The sequence below is a fragment of the Astyanax mexicanus genome, chromosome 12, assembly GCF_023375975.1.
Source record: "Astyanax mexicanus isolate ESR-SI-001 chromosome 12, AstMex3_surface, whole genome shotgun sequence".
NCBI classification, from domain to species: domain Eukaryota; kingdom Metazoa; phylum Chordata; class Actinopteri; order Characiformes; family Acestrorhamphidae; genus Astyanax; species Astyanax mexicanus.
Window position 1 is genome coordinate 2,258,107 of NC_064419.1, and position 22,247 is coordinate 2,280,353.

Genomic DNA, 22,247 nt, shown 5'->3' on the forward strand with positions numbered 1-22,247 from the left:
TTTTTTAGTTATTATTCCTTTGGAAATTAAATTTTTTAAAATGTCCTAATTGTTGTATCATTCAAGTTTTCTGGGTTTTGTACTATTTCAGGTTATTTACTTGACTTAACAAGACTTAACCCTCTGTGGCAGAGTATTGCCTTCAGGCAATAAAGCGAATTTTTGGTTACCACCCCTTTTCGTACCTAACTCTTTTTTTATGATACCAAGTCGTTATTTTGAAATACTGAGTTATTTATTTTAGATATATTTTTTTTGGATACTTAATCATTACTTTAAGAGTCTAAGTCGTTATGTTGAGATAGTATCTCATTACTTTTAGAATTCTACGTCATAATTCTGAAATGCTAAGTTGTTGTTTTAATATGTTTTTAGCTGACCTACTATCTCAGAATGATGACCTAGGCCTTTTTTCATTTATGGGCAATGTTATGCAGGTAAATCACTTTCTTATGTTTTGTGTGCTTCCTTGCTCTAAAACATCTGATTCAAAGGAATAGATGTCAAAAGTCAAATTAGGAAATTTATATGTGATATATCCACAGTGACAGATTTCAAAAAAATACATATTTTCCCTTCCCATGCCATAGAAGAATTAACGTCAAAAATAAAAGAAAATAAATAAACAAAATTAAAGTTCTGGTATATTTTCAAAACGTATATATGTACATATCTAATAAATTGTAATTTTACAGGAGACATTTACAAAAAAACAACAACAAAAAAACAATGTAATGGAAGTCAAATTAAAACAATTGTATTGTAAGTCATTTTGGAGCATTTTTATTGGTTCATTTGTCATGAGAAACTTTTTGAAAGTGTAAAGAACAAGAGCCAAAATCTATTTTTTTTTTCAACAGTAAAGGTGAAAAAGTTGTGCAGGTGTGTCTCTTAAAACTGCTCTGCTTCAGGACCTTTTCTTATACTAATAATTAAAAATATAATCTGGATTTGTTTTATAGTGCTTTTGGCAATTCGAATAAGAAAACAAACAAAGATTTTCTTAATAGACTAACTTTAATTCGCTAAATTCTGACAAATGATATTTTGACAGATGGGCATAGTGAAAAACTGTACAGCTCTTAAGGTCTTAAGCATCAGCAAGAATCTGTATTTATTTACAACCTCCAACGTGATAACACTTTTCTTCTGAGCACGAGAAGCCACAATGTCAAAGAAAACATCTTAACTACTTTTTAAACAACTGTTCCAACACAGCACTTAAAGGCAAATTGGCAACAAACGAAAGCCAGCCACCACTGTAACAGCAGTACATCCTTAAGTCCACTTATCAGGTCCACAGAACTCAAACATTCATCACCGATTCTCGTAGATTGTCATGAAAATATTTCAGTTTGTAACAGCTGAGTGTGTAAACAGCTTCCACACTGTTCTTCTGCTTTAAACGTGTCTTTAAAATAGTGTAAAATCAGCCGCAGGCAGAGCTTCACTGAGTCATCGTCAGCGTGTTTCTCCTCTTCGAGTCTCGTCTCGGGAACGGGACAAAACTCTTCACTTCTTTAAATGATAGTCCTGAAAAAACAAGAGCATAAATTAAGCCTGTCATTGAATGAGATTTTTGCCCATTCTTCTTTGCAAATTAGCTCAAACTCAGCCAGGTTAGATGGAGAATGTCTGTAAACAGCAGTTTTCATGTCTTGCCACAGAATCTCAATGGAATTTAGGTCTTTTAGGACTTTGATTGGGCCATTCTAACACAGGAATATTCTTTAATTCTTTTATTATTTGGGAAAGTGGTGGAGATTTCTTTTTCCGTAATTTCATTGGCAGTATGTAGCTGCTGCTTCTGCCTCCCAGTTGCTGACTGGGTCGGATATCTAGCATGCCAAAATTCACAAATCCGTCCCTGACTGACACACTACTCGACAGGCAAACTGAGCTAAAATCATCTAGTGTAAACCTGGCATTAGCAGAATCCAATGTACGCATCTGTGTGGATGTGTAATACAGTATTGTTCATATCCGTAGTATTATTGGCTGTAGTTTTGTGTTTGTGTCTGTTTTCTTACGTCTCCACTCCTCTAGGGGCAGTGTAGCATTGTCATAACTGTCATCATATGGTTTAGGCTCCGGGCAGTCCTCTGGATCCCTCAGGCCGTTGAAATAACTATGGGCCAGCGCTCCATCAGCAGTGAGGCGAGCTCCTGCATCTAAAACCAGCATCTTCTCCAGCAGGTCCACCGCTGAATAAACATCAGATTAATTCAGATTCAGAAAACGTATATATGAAACATAGTTCACAATTTTTAATAAAATCTAAAATATAATTCATTAAGCTAAATCAAATTAGTTGATAAAATATTTTATTTGTTTTATTTGTAAATGATGCCAACAATTGAATCTGGTAAACTAGCAAATCTTACATTAGCATGCATTAATTTACAGAACTATACAAAAAAAAAAAAATCTATTCATTTTCAATCAAAACAGTTATTAAGTTAACCTTATTTACGATTTTAGTTTCAAGAAGATAACCTTAAACAGACAAACTCAACAACAAAGTTAAAAGCTGCTTTATTACAGCTTTTTTTTCATGATTTTATGTAAAATTTCTATCCGATTTTCTCCCCAATTTACACAGCCATTTTACCAAACCCACTCTATAGGCCGAGTAGCATCACAGCGCTAACGCACGGAAGAAAAGTGCAGTGACTCGGTTCTGATACATCAGCTCACAGACGCAGCCTTGTGCTGATCCACATCACTCTAGTAGTGATGAGGGGAAAGAGCGCCATCTACTGTACTGTACCCACCCGGAGAGAGCAAGACCAGTTGTGCTCTCTCAGGGCTCCAGTAGCTGATAGCACGCTACATAACCGGGATTCGAACCAGCAATCTCCTGAGTCCAAGAGAGCACAACTGGTCAAGCTCTCTTTGGGTGAGTAGATGGCACTCTTCCCATATTAGTCCTGCCCGTATTAGTCATCACGTACGTCTGTTAGGTGATTAGGTATTGGCTTAATTTTGTGATAAAATAAATTAAGTTTAATAACCACTGTTCTACATTGACTACATGGATTTGTAGTTTACTTTTGGAAAAAACTGCAACAGAAAACCTCTAAACAAGCTCTAATTCATCTCGTTCTTCTGGAAAGATTACAAATACTGTCTTGATTCAATATGCAATTATATCATAATGAGTTACTGACAAACTTCAATCAGAGACGACCACTTGCCCTTACCTTCCTCGCTGGCCCGGGGAAACAGCGTGGAGAAATCTTTGCGAGGATAATGAGGAAGCGTCCTCACGTAGGTCTTCGCCTGTTATCACAACAGTGATTAAAGCACAGGCAAAGACAGGTCATTAACACCGATCTCATTTACAGTCTGCAGAGGAAACCCAAACCAATTTACAACAAAGTCAGCCGTCTCGAAAGAGCACAATTATTCTAATGCCTCAGTCAGGCTACATCCAAGGTCAGCTTCATATACAGAACAAACAAACTCAATTCTACAGTAACTTTATTTTAGGTACAAAGTTCAGGTTTAACTTTAATGCCTGTGCAAACTATAACATTTATCAATATTAACTCTGTATTTAGGTCAGGTATTGATTGTATTCTACAGTAAAGTTTTCCTACCTCTTGGCTTTCAAGCTTCTCAATGAATTCTGGGCCAGGTGTGCCGGTTACCTTCATTATTTGAGTAAGCTGATCCATGTCTGAATTTCATCCGTTAAAGAGAATTATCGGTGAAACCAATCTTATAACCAATAAATGGTCTATTATTTCATTTTTAATTTCACAGCTCCAGTCAACTCCAACTCCAAACTCAACACTCCAACCCAGGACACCAAATCCATCTCCAAACTCAACTCAACTCTGACCTTGACCACAACTCAACTCCAAACTCAACTCCAAACTCCAGCTCAACTCAGACCTCGAACAGAACTCAACTCCAAACTCCAACTCATCTCCAACCTCAACCACAACTCAAATCAGCACCGACCTCATCCACAACTCAACTCTAAACTCAACTCAAAACTCCATCTCAATTCCGACCTCTACCACAACTCTACCTCAAACTCAACTCCAAACTCCAGCTCAACTCAGACCTCGAACAGATCTCAACTCCAAACTCACCTCCAACCTCGACCACAACTCAACTCTAAACTCAACTCAAAACTCCATCTCAATTCTGACCTCTACCACAACTCAACTTCAAACTCAACTCAAAATTCCAACTCAACTTCGACCTCGACCACAGCTCAACTCTAAACTCAACCCCAAACTCCACTCTGACCTTGACCGCAGCTGAACGCCAATTTAACTCCGACCTCGACCAAAACTCAATTCCAAATTCAACTCAAAATTCCAGATCAACTCCAACCTCAATCACAACTCAACTACAATTTAACTAAAACTCAATTCCAAACTCAACTTAAAACACCAACTCAACTTGAAACTTAATGCAAAACTCCAACTCAATTGTTTTAAGATGCTTTAAAGGCTTACCATGAAACTTTTGAAAATCCTTAAACTCTGGAATTTAAGACTTTCTTCAACAGGAAATTCTGAACACTTGACTATGACTATATATCTTAGATTAAAATTATGACCATATATAATATCTTAGTTAAAAAGATTAGGAATAAGACTGTGTGTAATATCTCAATACCTCAGCATGCTCAGAGACCAACCCAACATAAATAAATTTAACCATTGACTAAACATCACATAAATAATAAAGGATACAGTCTTTTCCCTTGAAGAGTGTCTTGCCATTGAACATTTCTCCCATTATGCACCCAACTGACCAGATATCCACTGAAGAGGAGAAAACAGAAGAGAAAATACTGTTATTATTATACATTATTATTCACGCATTGAATATAACATTATTTTTAGCTCCACTGACCATACAGGAGCACTTATAATGTAGTCATATAATGTAATAATTGATCAGTGTATTATTTATTATTATACACAGCAAATGAAAAGTACATCAGTGAAGAAAACAAAGGCTGGAAAAAGCTTCGGCAACAGAACTGCAATATATTTCACATCTCCAGAAGTCCTTTATCAGTGATGAAGCTGTAGGAGAGGGAGCAATTGAACCAATAAAACAAGTTTTATTGCACAGCCCCCGAAACATCAATCAAAATCTCACACTTCTCGTCTGGGATTGTGTCTGCAGCAAGAGGCGCAATCAATTCTGCACTTCAGAACCAAGATTGATTGCTTCGTTGAGCACATTTGAAGCATCGGGGTGTCCAAACACAAGACAAGATAACACAATAACAGAGCAGAGGACGCAGACGCTTACAGACCACTTCAGTCTGTTCAGAAGGTTTTTTTTTTCAGGGCTGGATGGAGTATGATTGGGTTTAAAATCAAGCAGCAAATAAGATTGTTTTTGTTGTTTTTTACCAGTCCAGTCTTGTTTTCATTGGATGATGTTCAACACTGAGTAAAGGGCAGAGACCACACGGACTGCCCGTCATTTATTACCTTTTCTGTCAAAATGCAAGTTATTCCAGTTCTGGATTTATTTATGAGAAGATCACATACAAGATGACCCACATTGATAAGAAAGCAGAAAGTCATTGGAAAAAATAAAAATAAAAAACAGGATTAAATTATGAACCAGGGTATAGATGTGTATGGAAATGTATATTAACAAAAATCCCATAAACTTCTTATATGTGCAGTTTCTAAATACTATACCTCAGGTTTATTGTTTTATATTAATATTTAGCGCTTCAGTGATTTATGATAAGTGTAGCATCTGTCTGTCTGTCTATCTGTATCTATTTTCCAATCCCTCCAACCATCCATCCATCAGAAAAGCAAAAAAATCATTTTTTCAAAGATTTATTCGCAGCCACATTCTTATAAGGATCTCACATGTGGGAAATGTGGGCTAGGTGGGTTTCAAGTGGGCAGGTTTTCCGAGTGGGTTGAGTAAACAAAACTGTAATTCTCAAAGGTAAACGAGTGCTGGATGTTAATCTACACAGATTTCTCTCCTGAAAACTGTTTATTTGGGTGAGTAAAGCACTTCCGTTTATTTACAGTAAGCTTAGACTTCCAAAATTTTGTCTAAGGGTGAGTTTTCAGTGAAGTTTCTCCAGCACTAAGGCTGGGTGCAGCAGTATTAGCATTAGCCACTGAACGCAGCACTAGCGGGGTGAAAATGCCATCCGATAGCATTAAACTGAGGAACCCTGAGTGTTCCGGTAACCCAGGGCACTATCAGCTAGCGGTTTATCCCACGTAGCTTGTTTTAATACGGTAAACCCGCAGACTACAGTCTGATATACTCGCCTCTGAACGGTGATAGAGCTAGTACTGCCGTTAGCGGCTATTGCTAATGCTGCTGCACCTAGCCTTAGTGCTGGAGAAACTTAAATGAAACCCCTGTATAACTCTGTACTTCAGCAGGGCGGCTTTACTGCTCCTTAATACCTGCCTGGTAGAATTCATCCATAAGGCGCATCGGATTATAAGGCACATTGCCGATTTTTGGGAAAATTAAAGTATTTAAGATGTGCATAATAGTCCGAAAAATACAATAATCTCACATGGGTCCTATCTAGGCCTGTTCCCTTTTCTCAGTGTCCACAGACACTTCAGAAGCAGTAAATTTGGCCTAATCCCTGTTAGTGTTTCTAAGTGTTGCTATGGCAGCTATGACTTTACCAAAGTAAATAAGCAGCTCATTTACATGCTCATAATTTTAAAGCCCGGTGGAGTAAAGAATAAATGTTGTGCTTAAAACAGCATGAAATCTGATTATCATCTGGATCCCCCGATACACTCGGCTGGCAGCTGATGAAGATCATCTGTCTGAAACGTCCTGCTTTTCTCTATAAATGTTCATAACAATCTTCCCAACCTCGACATTTATTAATACTGAGATTCTCTATGTTATATAGACACACAGAGCCAGTCAAATGTCATGACATTTTAGCTGCACTAAAGACTAATAGAAGACCATTTGATTTTTATTTTATTTTTTTGATTTGCAAAAACTGTAAGTATTTTCGTATTTTTTAAATATAAGAACAAATCCTTTGTAGAAACACATTTCTGGACATCTTTGACCACAACTACTGTTTATTTGTTTAACTATTATGTACCTTAGTTTGTGTGGGTTTATGTAACAACAGTAACCCTGTCACTATAACTAAAACTATAAAAGTCTGTTTTATTTGTCCATCAATATTTCTGCACCAAATAGACCTGTCACTATAAATAATTTAGTTTGAAAGGTATATTGCACCATAAATAATGGCAATAAGAAATATTACCATATTTTTCGCACTATAAGGCGCACTAAGAATTAACGTCTATTATCTGGTCTATTTTGATGCATAAGGCGCATTATGTGACACTAGTAAGGAACAAGGAACACGGGTGCGGTAGGTGGCTATTGCTAATGCTGCTTCAGCAGTGCTAGCCATTGTTAGCAGCCGGCTACAGGCCAATAATACTCACCTCCGAACAGCGAAAGATCTAGTGCTTAGCTGCGGTTCGCGGCTAATGCTAATACTGCTTCAGCCTCAGTTCTGGAGAACTAAACTAAAACTCCTTCAGTGGAGTGGCTTTACTGTTTCTTACAATCTGACTGTTAAAATTAATTAATAAGTTGCAATTATTAAAATTAAAGCATTTTAAGGGCACCTTATAGTGCAAAAAATATGGTATTATCATTTTAAGGCTGAGCTTTAATGTTAATTTCATTGTTTTTTCTTAATTTTAAAATGTGCTGCCTGGTTGAAACGCAGAAAATCATTTTGAATTATTTAGTACATAAAGTATTTTAGAATGGCTTTCAGTTAACAGCTGTGCTGTATCCTCAAATGCAGTCCAGTGTAATCTCAGTCAGTCCCTGACTGGTAAATTATAGGTTTTGTGATTAAGCCAGCCCTACAGGTACACTGTAAATAAAGGTGTGGTGTTTCTCTTGCCTGTCTGGGTGTAGTGCATCCAGTTCAGAATGACCTCCGGCGCTCTGTACCACCTCGTCACAACGTAACCCGTCATCTCTGCATCTGCATGCCGCGCCAGGCCGAAGTCCAGGATCTGTATCCACCGCAACAAAACACCATCAACACCTCCCACATCCCCAACATGTTCAACCATGTCAGCATCTCCAGCTCCTCCACCAACATGGACAACCCAACACCCATCCACCCATCACACCATCCCATTCTCTTATAGACCAACCAGATCTCAATCAACCAACCTTCAGCTCACAGTCCTGATTTACAGCCAGGTTCCCGGGCTTAAGATCCTGAAAAAATAAAAATAAAAATCAGTTCACAACACAATCAGTTTCTCTGATTTTGCTATTTATACGTTTATTTTTGAGTAAAATGAACATTGTTTTATTCTATAAACTACAGACAACATTTCTCCCAAATTCCAAATAAAAATATTGTCATTTAGAGCATTTATTTGCAAAAAAGTGAGAAATGGCTGAAATAACAAAAATTATGCAGAGCTTTCAGACCCTTAAATATTCATAGCCAAGTTTTAAGAGTTTAGTTCAATCAATATTTGGTGGAATAACCCTGGTTTTAATCACAGTTTTTTTTTTCATGCATCTTGGCATCATATTCTCCTCCACCAGTCTTACACACTGCTTAAAATCTAAGAAAATCGTAATTTTTAAGTGGTCTCAAGTGCACACAGCAAGTAGGAAAGTACTTTTAATAGTGTTTTGTGGTGTTAACTTGCGGTTTCTGATGCTGGTAATTCTGATGAACTTATCCTGTGCAACAGAGAAAACTCTTGGTCTTTTTTTCCCAAGGCACTCCTGATGAGTGCCAGTTTCATCTTTACGTTTCTGATGGTCTTTGTGACTGCACTAGGAGGTGTCTTGGATCTTAACTGCACAGATTTTCAGATTTTTATATGGTTTCTGCTTGTCCAGACTATCAAAAATCAATGTGGATACACTATAGATATGCCAAACATCAGATCTGGGCAGTCCGAGCAGAAAGGGCTGTAATATTGTTGATGTTATTAGTCTTTTGCTGTGAAACGTTTTAGCTCGGAGTGTACTACAAATAGCTACAACAGGAACAATCTAGGACACCGGCGTTATAAAATGCTGCACTTTGTAACTGTGCCAGTAGAGTCTGTGCTCTTGTGTTTCTGCTCAGCGGTTCCCAACATGTCAAAACACATTCCTGTACCTGGCACATACTGTCCAATAAGTGCTTATGATTCACTATGGGTGGGTGGGGTATCAGATCAACCATCCATCATTACATGGTGAATTATATTTCTTTATAATGCATGAAACCGGAGTGGTTTTTGCTCCAGTTAAATGATCTGGGGTCCTATTTTAGCGAATTATCTCTGTTCTTATTAAACAATTGTATTAAAGCAGCACTGGGTAGGATTTCCTTGATTTTTTTTATCTTTTTAAAGAAGTAAAATTACAGCTTGAAACTCACTGCAGCGCTGCATTGAGGTGTCTGTGCCGGAGCTCCTCTGAGCTCAAACCAGACTCTAAGTTTTCCGTGTTGGCTGCGACCAACGCTCGCGAGAACTGCGACCTGCTTTCCGACCTTTAGTTCTAACAGTTCTACAAGGACTACTGGTTCATTCTTTACAAACTAACACACAGACACTCTGGCAGAAGCTGGAAAGAGACCGAATATGTCTGTGAAAGCTAGAAAACGAGAAAGAGAAACGAATCCGCCTGAAACATTTATTATCACACTCTGCAACTGTAGGGGGAGCCCACGAGCACAAAATCTCTTAATCCTACCTAGTGGAGCTTTAAATAATAGGTCTATGCTTCTTCAGTGTTGCAATGTTATTTTACCATCATTCTGAACAGATTTTGCTCATTCAAACAGCTCGGGCTTAAATTTCAAAATCTGATTTGGGTCGAGTTGGATACTTTGGGCCTGGTCTAAGCTCTAAATAACAGTATGTACGTAGCACCATGCATCGCATTAAAATATACATACTAAAAAAGTACATTCGCACATTTTGTACCATGTTGTGAAACTCCTTGCTGTGCTTCCTTTGCAGATCCAGGTTTTTACACAGCTTGCTGAGTTTAGCAGGGCAGTAGAGAACAGTTCTGAACTTGCAAAGTCTGTGTCACACCTTACAGGAAACCGCCTACTGCCTTACCTTAAATGCCATGCCTGAGGTGTAATAGCACGGTTAAGACCTGGTGCATCTACTGGGCCTTGTAATGCATCTACTGCCTTTAACTTTCTAGACTTTACTTTTCTTATAATTAACGTTAAATAAAACAATTAGCGGATTAATTTTCAGACATATTTTAGTTGCACTGTTAATCTAACAACGAGAGGAAACGAGCCAGGAAACTCGAAAGCCGACTTGAAAGACCTGTCTGTGTCTTATTGTTCTGGAACATCTTTCTTGGGACGATTACATAACCTGTAATCCAACACTAAACTCTGTCAGTGCAATGCCTTAGAAGCCACTTGGATTTCTGAGCTGCTTGGCCAGACAAGAGACACAGCGGCACTCTGGAAAATACTGGGAAGAAAAAATAAGAGACCACTTAAAAATGATGAGAATCAAAGTTTCTTTGATTTCACCAAAAATAAAAACCTCTGGAATTTAATCAAGAGGAAGATGGATGATCACAAACCATCAAACCACCAAACTGAACTGCTTGAATTTTTGCACCAGGAGTAAAGCAGCATAAAGTTATCCAAAAGCAGTGTGTAAGACTGGTGGAGGAGAACATGATGCCACGATGCATGAATTAAAAGAACTGTGATTAAAAACCATCAGGGTTATTCCACTAAATATTCATTTGTGAACTCTTACAACTTTATTAATATAAACTTGTTTCTTTTTTAAATAGCTTTTTTTTTTTGGTTATTTCAGCCATTTCTAATTTTCTGCAAATAAATGCAATTTTAACAGTTGACTTGCTCGTTTACACTTAATTTAAGGGAGCAGCAATGTTGTTTTATTTTGTATTCTGTTTACTCTTGATGTAAAAGTTGGTTTTGTACACTGCTGTGTGCCTTTGTGTTTGTGTGCAGTGCCTGCATTGCCAAGATAGCAATGAACGCCTAACGGTAGACTGTTGTCAGTGCCCAAAAATGTACTTGAAAACATCTAATTTCCAGACTACTATGCTCATCGGTGTAGATATATATTCGTAAGCTTATTTGCTATTTAAACAACACGAGATGCAAGGCATGAAAAGAAGAAAAGACTGTTGGCGGGGTGTTGCAAGATAGCAATGAGCATTGTAATGTGCATTGTGCAGTGTGTTCGATAGAGCCCATAGTGTCAGAAGCATTGGAAGGGAGAAAATTTAGGATTAACAATTGTAATAATAAATAAATAAATAAATGACAAAAATACATAAGAAAATTGGGTTTTGAGTTAATTATATTAAACATCTTAGTTTTTTAAAGTATCTTTAAATGATTAGCAAGGTTTTTTATCTTAGGAAAGCTTTCATGAATCTCTTCTCTGTTTCCTGAGAGGAAAAAGTCAGAACTTGCTGTGTGTCTTTAAATCAGCCATGTGTTGAAATCGTGATAGCTGACAGATGCCGTTTATTCACTGCCAAACACTCACCCTGTGAATGATGCCAGCGCTGTGAATGTACTGTGGAGAGATATTAAAAAGACATGAGTTACAGTCTCCAGAAATTACTCATTCCAACTATGATCATCTAACAGCCGGATCTCGGCCTGATCTGATTACTGTAGAGGCTGGAAGCTTCGTTTAAAACTATTTATGCTTCTACTATAAATGTGTAAAGATGTACTGAGTTAATATGTAGTATTTAAAGGCTGAGCACCAGCTAATATGAAATTACCAAACACATGAATACAGCTTAAACTGAGATTATCGATGGTTAAAAAACATTTCTTCCCACAAATACAAGCAATACAGCTTAAAATACTTTTATTTGGCAACGCACACTGTGTTCGGAGTCTGTAACATACATCATATGTGATGAAAAATGTATGCAAATGGCTCAAGACCCCAAAATATCCAAAAATTGGACAAAATTTGTAAACTTTATAAGGCCAGACTGGAAAGAACACTCCTTGCACTCCATTATCTACAGTGCTCACTTCACTCCTGAAGATTAACACAACTATATAGGATGTGAAAAGCCGGTGTTGTGCCAAATTCAGAACCCCCGCCAGGAAAAGCACCACCTCTCAGGTTATTGATTAGTGAAATGAGACGTATTTAAGTTCATTTGGTTAAAATAAACTAATGTCAGTGACATAGTGTGTGCATGTGCTTCCGAGAGAGGGTGCTTTTTCAAGCAGGGGTGCTGAATTCATAACAAACACCAGACTCACATGACAATTGGATCTTGAAACTGGCGCTTTTCCAACAATATGGAAACATAAAGAAGTTTTAGTAAGTAAAATAATGTGAAATCTTCAGGAAGGTCCTTTACGAGGTGTTTAGCCTTTAAGAGTCTAGTCATTGTTCTAGATCAGGGGTGTCCAAACCCGCGAGGTATTTTAGAAATAGAATGAAAGTTGGCCCGCTGTTAAGCAGGTTTTTATAATGTGAGATTCAAAGTTTGAACGCTAGGTGTCAGAAAACCGTCCAAAGAGTCTAAAAGCGGAGAGAGTGTTCAGTTGTAGCGCAGAAAAACGGGCCAAAGAGTCTAAAAGTTGCCGTAATTAAGAAGTTTAATATTAAGAGACATCATGAAATAAAACATCAATTAGAAAAATCTTAGTTTACTCAACACTGTCAAAGATAAAGATAGTAAGTCAAGTAAAATGGTGTGTAAATGAAATAACCAGGAAAAATGTTTTATTTAAAGTGGTATATTTCATTTTTTGTTTTATTACAGAGTCTGTGGCCCGTGACTTCAAATATATTTCTCCTTCTGGCCCCCAACAAAAAAAGTTTGAACACCCCTGCTCTAAATCAACTAAATGAAACTAAACTAAACTTTTGTGAGATTGATTACCTTCAGTCCACAGAGCATCTGATAGACCAGGAACTGAACCCGGTCCTCTGAGAGCAGACCTCGAACCTTGGACAGGTCCGTGTACATGTACGGCATCACCAGGTAGCTGCAATAAAAATTCAGTGAAGTTTGTGTGCTGGTAAATTTGGAGTCATATGGATCAAAATCAGAGTTTTTCAAAAAAAGGACATTATTTCATCTCATAATTCTATTTATACGACTTTAAACCCTATTTTAGCGATCTATTGGCAAGCCATCGACCGCACATCGTGCAGCTTGATTTAGGGCATTAGTGTGTCTTTGCTGTCGTAACGACGGGAAAAGTACACCTTGCCCAAATCAAAATGCGCGTAATGCATGTACTAATAGTCTTAGTCTAAATCATGGGTGTGTTTTGGGCGTAACATGAAATAAACTAATCAGATTCCCCTTTTCCATTCTCTTTAAGAGCCAGGTGTGCTCTGACTTTGGCGGATTGCTATTTTAACAGTGCAGGGCTTCTACATGGGACGAACTGTTAGCTGCTAACACACAGCTAACCACAGCTAGCGTTTAGCCACTAATGCTGCTGCACCCAGCCTTAGTGGAAATCTGATCCCTGATCCCCCAACACCACCCAGCGGCAAGACCAGCTGAATTAGAAGGAAAATATGGCGATAGCCCTGTTCCTTACTAGTGTTGCATAATGCACCTTATAATCTGGTGTGCCTTATACTGTGAAACATATGGTACTGTTGCTTGCAAAATAGACTGAAAGTTATATTCTTGAAATTAACACAGTATTTTCCAGTGCTTTATTGTAAAAATAACCTAAAATAATTATTTTAGGACCATATCACTCACTCCTACATCAGATTACTGATGTTTTAAATGTATAAAACATTAACGGAATACTTCTCAAACAAGAAACCACTGCTTAGAGTCAGAATATTAATAAAAACTTGTTTTATTGTGAAGTTTCTGAGTAGAAACTTCTTCTTCTTTATAAAGTGGAACAGCAAACCCTCATTTTCATGTGTTTCCATTCCTGTTCTGGTTTTTTGTTCTTTGCTGAACACTGTTTGTTTCTGGCTTCATGTTCTTTTCCTTTTTCTTGTTTTTTTTTTTTTATTAGAAGAACTGGATCCTGTTATTTTTAAAGCTGACTGGCTGCAGCCTGAATGCAGGATAATTATACTCACAAGTCCTGAAAGGTTTCCAGGCGGGTGGCGGGAGTGAACACGTCCAGCAGTCCGATCACCTGAATCAGACAGTGCAGAGAATGAGGGCTTTATGCAGAAGATAATCACAGGCTTTACTGGTGAATCACATCTGATACAGTGGTATGAAGAAGTTTGGGCACCCCTGATGATCATTTTCATGATTTTTCTTTGTAAATGTGCAATAATTCTTTAAACTACATTTGGCAGGTGCAGAAAGTTGGGCACCCTTGTCGCACTAATTATCGGAACACAAAATTTGTTAGGTCATCTCTTTAAACCAGGGGCGTCCAAACTTTTTTTGTTGGGGGCCAGAAGGAGAAATATATTTGTCACGGGCCACAGACTCTATAATACAACAAATAATGAAATATACCACACACAATTTTACTTGACTTACTATCTTTATCTTTTACAGTGTTGTGTAAACTACGATTTTTCAATATTTAATCTTAATATTAAACTCCTTAATTACGGCAACTTTTAGACTCTTTGGTCCGTTTTTCTGTGCTAAAACTGCGCACTCTCTCCGCTTTTAGACTCTTTGGCCCGTTTTTCTGTGCTAAAACTGCGCACTCTCTCCGCTTTTAGACTCTTTGGCCCGTTTTTCTGTGCTAAAACTGCGCACTCTCTCCGCTTTTAGACTCTTTGGCCCGTTTTTTTTTTTGCGCTAGAAAGACGCACCCTCTCCACTTTTAGACTCTTTGGCCGTTTTTTTGCACTAGAAATGCGCACCCTCTCCACTTTTAGACTCTTTGGCTGTTTTTTTGCGCTAGAAATGCGCACTCTCTCCGCTTTTAGACTCTTTGGCCCGATTCTGACACCTAGCGTTCAAACTTTGAATCTCACATTATAAAAACCTGCTTAACAGCGGGCCAACTTTCATTCTATTTCTAAAATACCTCGCGGGCCGCTCCAAAAAAGGAAACGGGCTGCAAATGACCCGCGGGCCGTAGTTTGGACACACCTGCTTTAACCCTTAAGTTTTTTCTTAGGGTTAAGGCGCCAACTGCAAGTTCTTTGCATCCTTCTGCTACTTTTAAGTAAGTCTGGCTGCATTTTGGCTCCAGTGGAAACAATAAACGGTAACAGAGTGACCAACAAGATACAAACCATATATAAATACTGTAAGTAAATCCTACATGTGACTGTTTCATAGGCAGCTGTACTAATCCCTTAGCTCTGTACTGTATTTAAAAACATGTTCTGTCTCTGTTTCACTCAAAGCATAGTCTTAATATGACTGGTTATGGTTATACATAGTTAAATTACAAGAGATTTAGGAGAAAAAAAAACAAACCCTAGGCTTAATATGACTGGTTGTGGTTTGCACTTATTGTTTGCACCATATTAGACCTATAGAAAAATAATTATTCTTATTTCTATTTCTTATAGAATCAATGTGAGAGAAACCAGCTTGTTAAGTTTGTGTTATTTGATTTTGTCAAATAATACTCTAGTTTTCAGCCATTTTTCATTTTTGATGTTTTCTTTAAAATTTTATTTTTAAATCTTGTCTCGTTCTCGTGAACGCAATATCGTGTCTCGTCTCGCCTTGTGATATTAGTGTCTCGTCACACCCCTATAGGATTGCCATTCCTAGTCTAAAATATCTTTATTTTTCAGCTTCTTGCTTGCTTGTTTCTGAGTGGAGATTCTAAATAGAGTTTTTCTTTCATCATAAACTGGTACTGAAGGGCAGTAGTGACAGCAGTGTGAGTCCTGTAAACCTTTTATTAAAGCACCTGGTGGCACAGCGGGACCTCGCCGACGTTCTCCTCGCTCTATAACCCGAACACATTTCCAATTAAGGGAAGACAGGAGAAGACAGCGGGAACCGGGGACTCACATTCTCGTGCTTCATGTGTTTGAGCAGCCGCAGCTCCCGGTACGCCCTCTTCGCAAAGATCTCCGACTGGAAGGGCCTGTGCAGCTTCTTGATGGCCACTTTCTCTTTGGTCTTCTCATTGATGGTTGAGCTGAGACAAAGAGGAGAGCGTTTAGAGCTTGAGGCGAGGCGGTGGTGAGAAAGGCGACCGCAGACCAGGGCACGGCCGTACCATCAGGACACCGCAGCAGTTTTTAGAACAGGCTTTTAAACAGAGGAAGCCACGAAACAGGGACGAAATAATGACATTTATAGACTTCCTTCTGCTGGACAGATGATTAACCAGGGAGAACTCTTACTCGCTGTACTGTGGCACGTTTTAGTTCCCTATAATAAGGATAGATTATTCAGTTGGTTAACATAAGTAACAAAACTTTATAACATATGCATATCATTAATAAAGATTTCAAATATTAAAGTAGCTCACTGAGTATAATAAGCATTATAAACAACTTCTATCAATATTTACAAGATGACACAGTAAGTTATACTGAGTAGGAGTGGGCAATATTATATTGTATACAATATATCGTGACACAGAAATATCATGATATTAAAAATCCATATTGTGATAATAGGGCTGTTCTGTCTTAAAAGTATTCTATTATTTACTGTGAAGCTTTAGGTGTATTTATTGTATAATTGTTTTAGTTTGCAGTTTATATGCATGCACTAAATATCCTGCAATATTATTTGCTGCATTATATTATTTTATGCTATATTATTTATTTTGCCACATTATGATTATTCTGTTATACTATTATACTATATTTCTGAAATGAATGAATTATTTTTGTTATCCTATAACGCCAAGTATATCGTTATCGCAAAAATACCCTGAAATATCGTGATATTATTTTAGAGCCATATCGCCCACCCCTAATACTGAGTTAATATAAAAGCCCTCAAACTAAAATAACAGACACTCTATTTATAACACTCTTTTGACGTATCATTACGGTGTAATTAAACATTAATATGTACAAAAAAAACACTGCATATGAAGAACCACCAGAATTACAGACATATATTTAATTAGAGACATATATTCAATTACAGACATATATTAGGCCGGGATTTTTGAAATAATAAACATGTAATAAGCTCTAATAGCCTATTTTACTTTAAACATTCAAATCTCTCTAAATCTTCAGTAGAACAACATTTTAATAAAGCAAAATTAACAGTTAAAATTTGTCAATATTTATATTATTTTTATATAAGAAGAAAAATTGTAGGCTTGAAACTGTTTAAAGAAACTTGCAGCAAAGTTCTTGTTTTAGAGGAGAATACGCACTTGAAGTGAGTGCAACATGAATGGGTTCATATGAAGCAAGTGAGCAAAATCAGAATTTATAAATGTCTGATTAGTTTTATACTGAAATATATACTTATGTACTCAACACAGAACTGTATCTAACGACATAATTTTTTATAGTTTTAAACTCCAGTTATACGCATTTTAAACATGCTCTACCTGTATCTCCGGTAACAATTCGCCAACCAATCAGCTCACAGTAGCAGTAATGCTAGTGCTTTACAGTGTAAAACAGAAACAGTGTTTTCTGTAGATAAACTGAAACATACAGACACGCTTTCTTTACTTATTTTAATAATAAAGGTAAAGGTAAAATACTTTATTCTACTTTCTAATATTAAAGAAATACTCAGAACAAGTTTAGCTTTTAGCTCCATTCGCCTAATTCATAGAGGACTCACTCTCAGGCTCCCTATAGAGTTTAACAGTTATTTCATGACATAAGATGGGAACAGAAAGTGGTCAGACTCTCCATTAACAGCTTTTGTAAAGCAGAAGACGAGTTTTGGACCCATGGTTCTCTCTCTCTCTCTTCTCCATAATTCAATTGGCTGTATGTAGCTGCTGCTCTGACTCCCAGTCAGCGACTGGGTCAGATATCTAGCTTACCAAATGTTTGCCAGGCGTCTGGGACCTGCGATGTGACTGTGCGAGCGTCGAGAGATCCCCAATTTCAACCAATTCAACCTGAATTTTTGTCGCAGATCAACAAAAAACTACGACTGAAAAACTGGGCTAAAATCATGTAGAGAGAACCTGGAATAAGACCGTGAGACCCGCAGCCAGATCGGGGGCCGTACCACAGGTAAAGGCTTGCAGTACTATGAGGACATCCAGGAGTATTTTCAGAGCTTGGCACTGTTTATTTAAAGCGATGCATTGAGTAAATGTCAAATCGTGTCTGCCTGAAGGGTGGTGAGAGTGTAGGAGTTTGTGGGCTGACTGCTACCAAAGCGGCAGAGCAAGAAACAACAAGATTCATGGGAAATTTGTCTGACACCTCAGCTGTAATGGGTGCATGTGGTTGTAGATTCAGGCCACATCTGAATGGACCTGCTGTAGAAATCTCATGGTTCTCCAACCTACTGTTTGGTACATACATTATATATACATTCAGTATATATATATATATATATATGCCTGTGGGTAGATGATATGATTTAGTACACAAAATATCATATGCATGCATTATACTGTACATGGTATATTGTGATCAGCTGTTATTAAGATTTTTTTTAACAATTTTAAAAAACTATTTTTCACTATAAAAAATTAAGCCACTTCAAATTTCCTTACTTAGATTTTTAATACTGCATCTATGTTAGATACATGTTAAATACAGATTGGGTTGCACCTCAAAACACTAGTAAATATTCTACAGCTGAAATTGCTCAAATATCACATTTAATAAACACTTAATTAAGTTTTATGGTTTTTCCCTATGAAATCTGTTTTATATTTTGGCAAATTATGTTTTATTATTTTTCTTGTATTGTAGGTTTTAAATAGTGTTGTCAGATGATTAAAAATATCTAATAATATTTAATTGCATTAATCATCAAATATTTTAATATGTTTTATTAAAAATTTAGAAGCCGGAATAAAAACAAGCTTAATTTTTTTCTTTATTGTAAGGAGTAAACAATTGCAGATAATTGTGTGAAAATGTAAGAAGTAGAAGTAAAAGTAAAAAGTGGGCTGAAAAATAATTACTTTTATTTATTGAAGTATAGATAACAAACTTAATTCTACTTAAGTAATGTAACAAGGGTAGAGTAACATGGAGTACAGGATTTTACATTATTGTGACTCGCAGAGTTACGCAAAATTACGCAGTGTTATACAATTCTGGATTGAGTTCCTTTTAGTGCAGTTTCACCAAAGTTACAGAGTGCAAGAGCAGCAGTATCACAATACTTATCACAATACTCTGATTCTGCGATACTCAATATATATTGCAAGACTCTCAATTCTCTATAATACTTCACAGCATCTGTGTTATGAGTTAGAGCATTTGACTAAAAACCAAAAACACTCTTTAAACAGATACAGATACATGATGATTCATTGTATGTTGGCCTGTATCGCTATATTATATCATTTTTTCTGTATCGTCCATCTTTTGATCTGCCAAGTTAATGCACAAGATGAAGCGTGGGGAGAAAGTATTGCATTGCTCGTTTTTTTTCTGTGCAAACAACAGCATGGTTTTCACAGCCCCTTTTCCTTTTGAGATGGTTTTGTCTCTCGGTGGTTTTTAGCACCGAACAGGAAGTGCATGTGCGTCAGCCACTGGGATCCTTTTTGTCACAGAGCTGAATGCATGCTGTATATATGCTGTTGGACACTATTACTTATAATGGCAGAACTGAAACTGCCTCAACTCTCTATGCATTTTCACTTTTCGCTGGTTGTAATTTATAGATATTAGTGCCTGCAAAATACAGACAAAGCCAAGTCTTTCAAGCACTTCACAATCAAAAAGAAAAAGAATATAGATTTCAAAAGTGCTTGTAAAGCAGCTTTAGCCTGCCTCTCGCCGCTAATACTTCTTTATACCAGCGGAAATACGATAGCAGGCTGCATGTCCAAACAAAACAAACCATAAGAACATGGAAGTCAGCTGCACAAAAGCACAAGAGCCCGGCTCTGCTTACAGTTAGCGAAAAGGGCGGGGGAAGTTCTCGCAATGAAGAGAACAAGAGCGAATAAGGGGCAAAAACAGGCAAGCATGGCCTTGAGGAGAAACGTCCAAACAAGTGCTTATCACAGTGTCACACTACCATTAGTGGGAAGACGCTGCACAGGCCTTAATTCAGCCTCTCAGCTTTACATGTAATCCATTAAAACAAGCCTGTGAGGCAAACCAGAGGAGCCTTAACAGGAATGCATGGAAATGCTGGGCAATTCTAACAGTCATGCAACTGTTATGCAGCAAGGCCTTGTTGTATTTTCCCAAAAATCTAAAGTGCACCTCATTGTAATAAGCATTAAATTCACTTTGATAAAGTACAGCTTCATAAGTTTATACGTTTTCAGTGAAGTTTCTCCAGCACCAAGGCTGGAGCAGTATTAATACTTGCCGCTAAGTACGCTAAGGTAGCGCTAGCTCTTTCGCTGTTAAGTGGCGGATATACTGGACTGTAATCTGCGTGTTTACCATGTTAAAACAAGCGACGTAGGACAAAACGCTATGTGATAGTGCCTTGGGTGACCAGAATACTCAGGATTCCCGTCAGTGTAGCGCTGTGTAGCAGTTAGCCGCAAAGGCAAATGCTGCTGCACCCAGCCTTAGTGGAAATCTGGAAATCTAAGCTTACTGTAAATAAACAGAAGCACTTTACTCACCCAAATAAACAGTTTTCAAGACAGAAATCTGTGTAGATTACTGTGCGGCACCCTTGTTTCTCACTATTGTCACTTATAATGCGCCCTATAATCCGGTGCGCCTCATGTATAAACATAGACCAGAAAATAGATGTTTGTTAATAGTGCGCCGCAAAAAAACGATGCGCCTTATAGTGGATAAACTAATACTACGATATTTCATGCTATTCTTGCGATAACGATACTCTTGGCGATATGACTAAACACTGAATAAAAAATAATGAATCAAGAATACTCTACTGCAGCAAAATGAAAATTTAATGTTATTATTGCATACGATATGATGAATGATGAATTTTATCCGATTTGTCCCAGAAGTCAATGATCCACAATGTCGTGATACTAATAATACTTATAGTAATGCACTCCAAATATCTCCATATATCCAGGATTAAAGTAAAATAAATGATACTGGACAGATATAATCTGTCTCTAGTAGATATATAATGGAAAATGAGAACAGTGTGAATTTTTGCTTTTGCTAAAAACAGCAAAAAAAAGTAGTACCCTGATGTGACAATTAAGGGTGGCAATATGTTTAATCATGTACACCCTGTATTGTAATACACATCATATCACCAAGTTCTTGCCAGTGCACAGCATTAATAGTTATGCAACTAAAAAAACAAACTTTAAATAAATGCTGTAAAGCCTACCATTGATAATCTAAAACATTTAATAGTAATAATGCATAATAATGTTGTGCAATCAAAAAGCAACCCTAGAAGCAACACAATGCCCATGCAACTGTGATACTTCACATGCTGTGAAAAGTCTAGGGAATGTAATAATAATAACAACAACAATTCCTGGAAATGTGAGCTGTTGTGTAATCCTGGTGATCTGGGGTTTAGTGCTCTAACGTTAGATACAGCGCGTGCAGTGCTGGGGAACACCAGAGCAGGGAACGCTCGCGAGGCAGATAAATAAAAACAGAGCAGGGGAAGCTCGCGCAGCAGAAGCTAAAGGGTTTAGCGGGGTTTATACGGGTTTTAACGGGGTTTACCGGGTTATTTAACTCACCACACGGTACCGTAGGCTCCGGTCCCAATCTGCTTTAAGCGCACGTACTTCTCCGGCACCTCCCACACCGTGCTGTTGATCTCCTCGCGCGTGAATCCGGGCTGCGGCTCCATGGGTGAACTCGAGCTCGCGCGGGGAAACAACCCGCCCGTCTACCGTACCGCCCTGCAGCTCGCGCGGCTCCCGGCCAGCATTATCGCGGTGCGCGCGCGCGACGACGACGACGTGAAAACCGGGCTGGAGTCTCGCGCTCGCTCGCTCCGTCTGCTAAAGTCGCCCTACGGCAAGGGGGGAGTGACGTCACCCGCCCACTCCGTGCCCACCGCGCGCTCTCTCTCTCTCTCCCGGTTCTGAACTGAAGCCACTTTCGGTTGTGAGTCAGAAAGATCTCGAGATCTCCGGCCCTCGAGCGAGAAGCACGTTAAAGAAGCCGTCTGTAGCGTGAATACAGAGTTTAAGCCTGGTAGAGTTCGGTAAATCTGTTTTATAAAGAGATCTG

General features: G+C 37.9%; 1 protein-coding gene across 1 annotated transcript; it reads right to left on the reverse strand.

Annotated features, from left to right (window-relative positions):
* Positions 1 to 767: 767 nt before the first annotated feature.
* Positions 768 to 22,040, reverse strand: mapk13 (mitogen-activated protein kinase 13). The gene is made up of 12 exons (XM_049486225.1): positions 21,749 to 22,040; positions 15,982 to 16,111; positions 14,115 to 14,173; positions 12,934 to 13,039; positions 11,562 to 11,591; positions 8,212 to 8,259; positions 7,934 to 8,048; positions 4,716 to 4,787; positions 3,603 to 3,682; positions 3,204 to 3,282; positions 2,031 to 2,204; positions 768 to 1,533 (listed from the first exon to the last, which is right to left on the reverse strand). Exons 1-12 carry the CDS (start codon positions 21,859 to 21,861, stop codon positions 1,448 to 1,450), a joined length of 1,092 nt encoding a protein of 363 aa, XP_049342182.1. The 5' UTR covers positions 21,862 to 22,040; the 3' UTR covers positions 768 to 1,447.
* Positions 22,041 to 22,247: the final 207 nt, after the last annotated feature.

Bases quoted from the DNA above. Each gene is read 5' to 3' on its own strand.
- mapk13 (XM_049486225.1), bottom strand. From the start codon at position 21,861: ATGGAGCCGCAGCCCGGATTCACGCGCGAGGAGATCAACAGCACGGTG. The intron at 16,112-21,748 runs GTGAGTTAAATA...TCTTTGTCTCAG, and splicing joins GGAGCCTACGGTACCGTGTG to CTCAACCATCAATGAGAAGA. The intron at 11,592-12,933 runs GTAATCAATCTC...ATCTCTCCACAG, and splicing joins AGATGCTCTGTGGACTGAAG to TACATTCACAGCGCTGGCAT.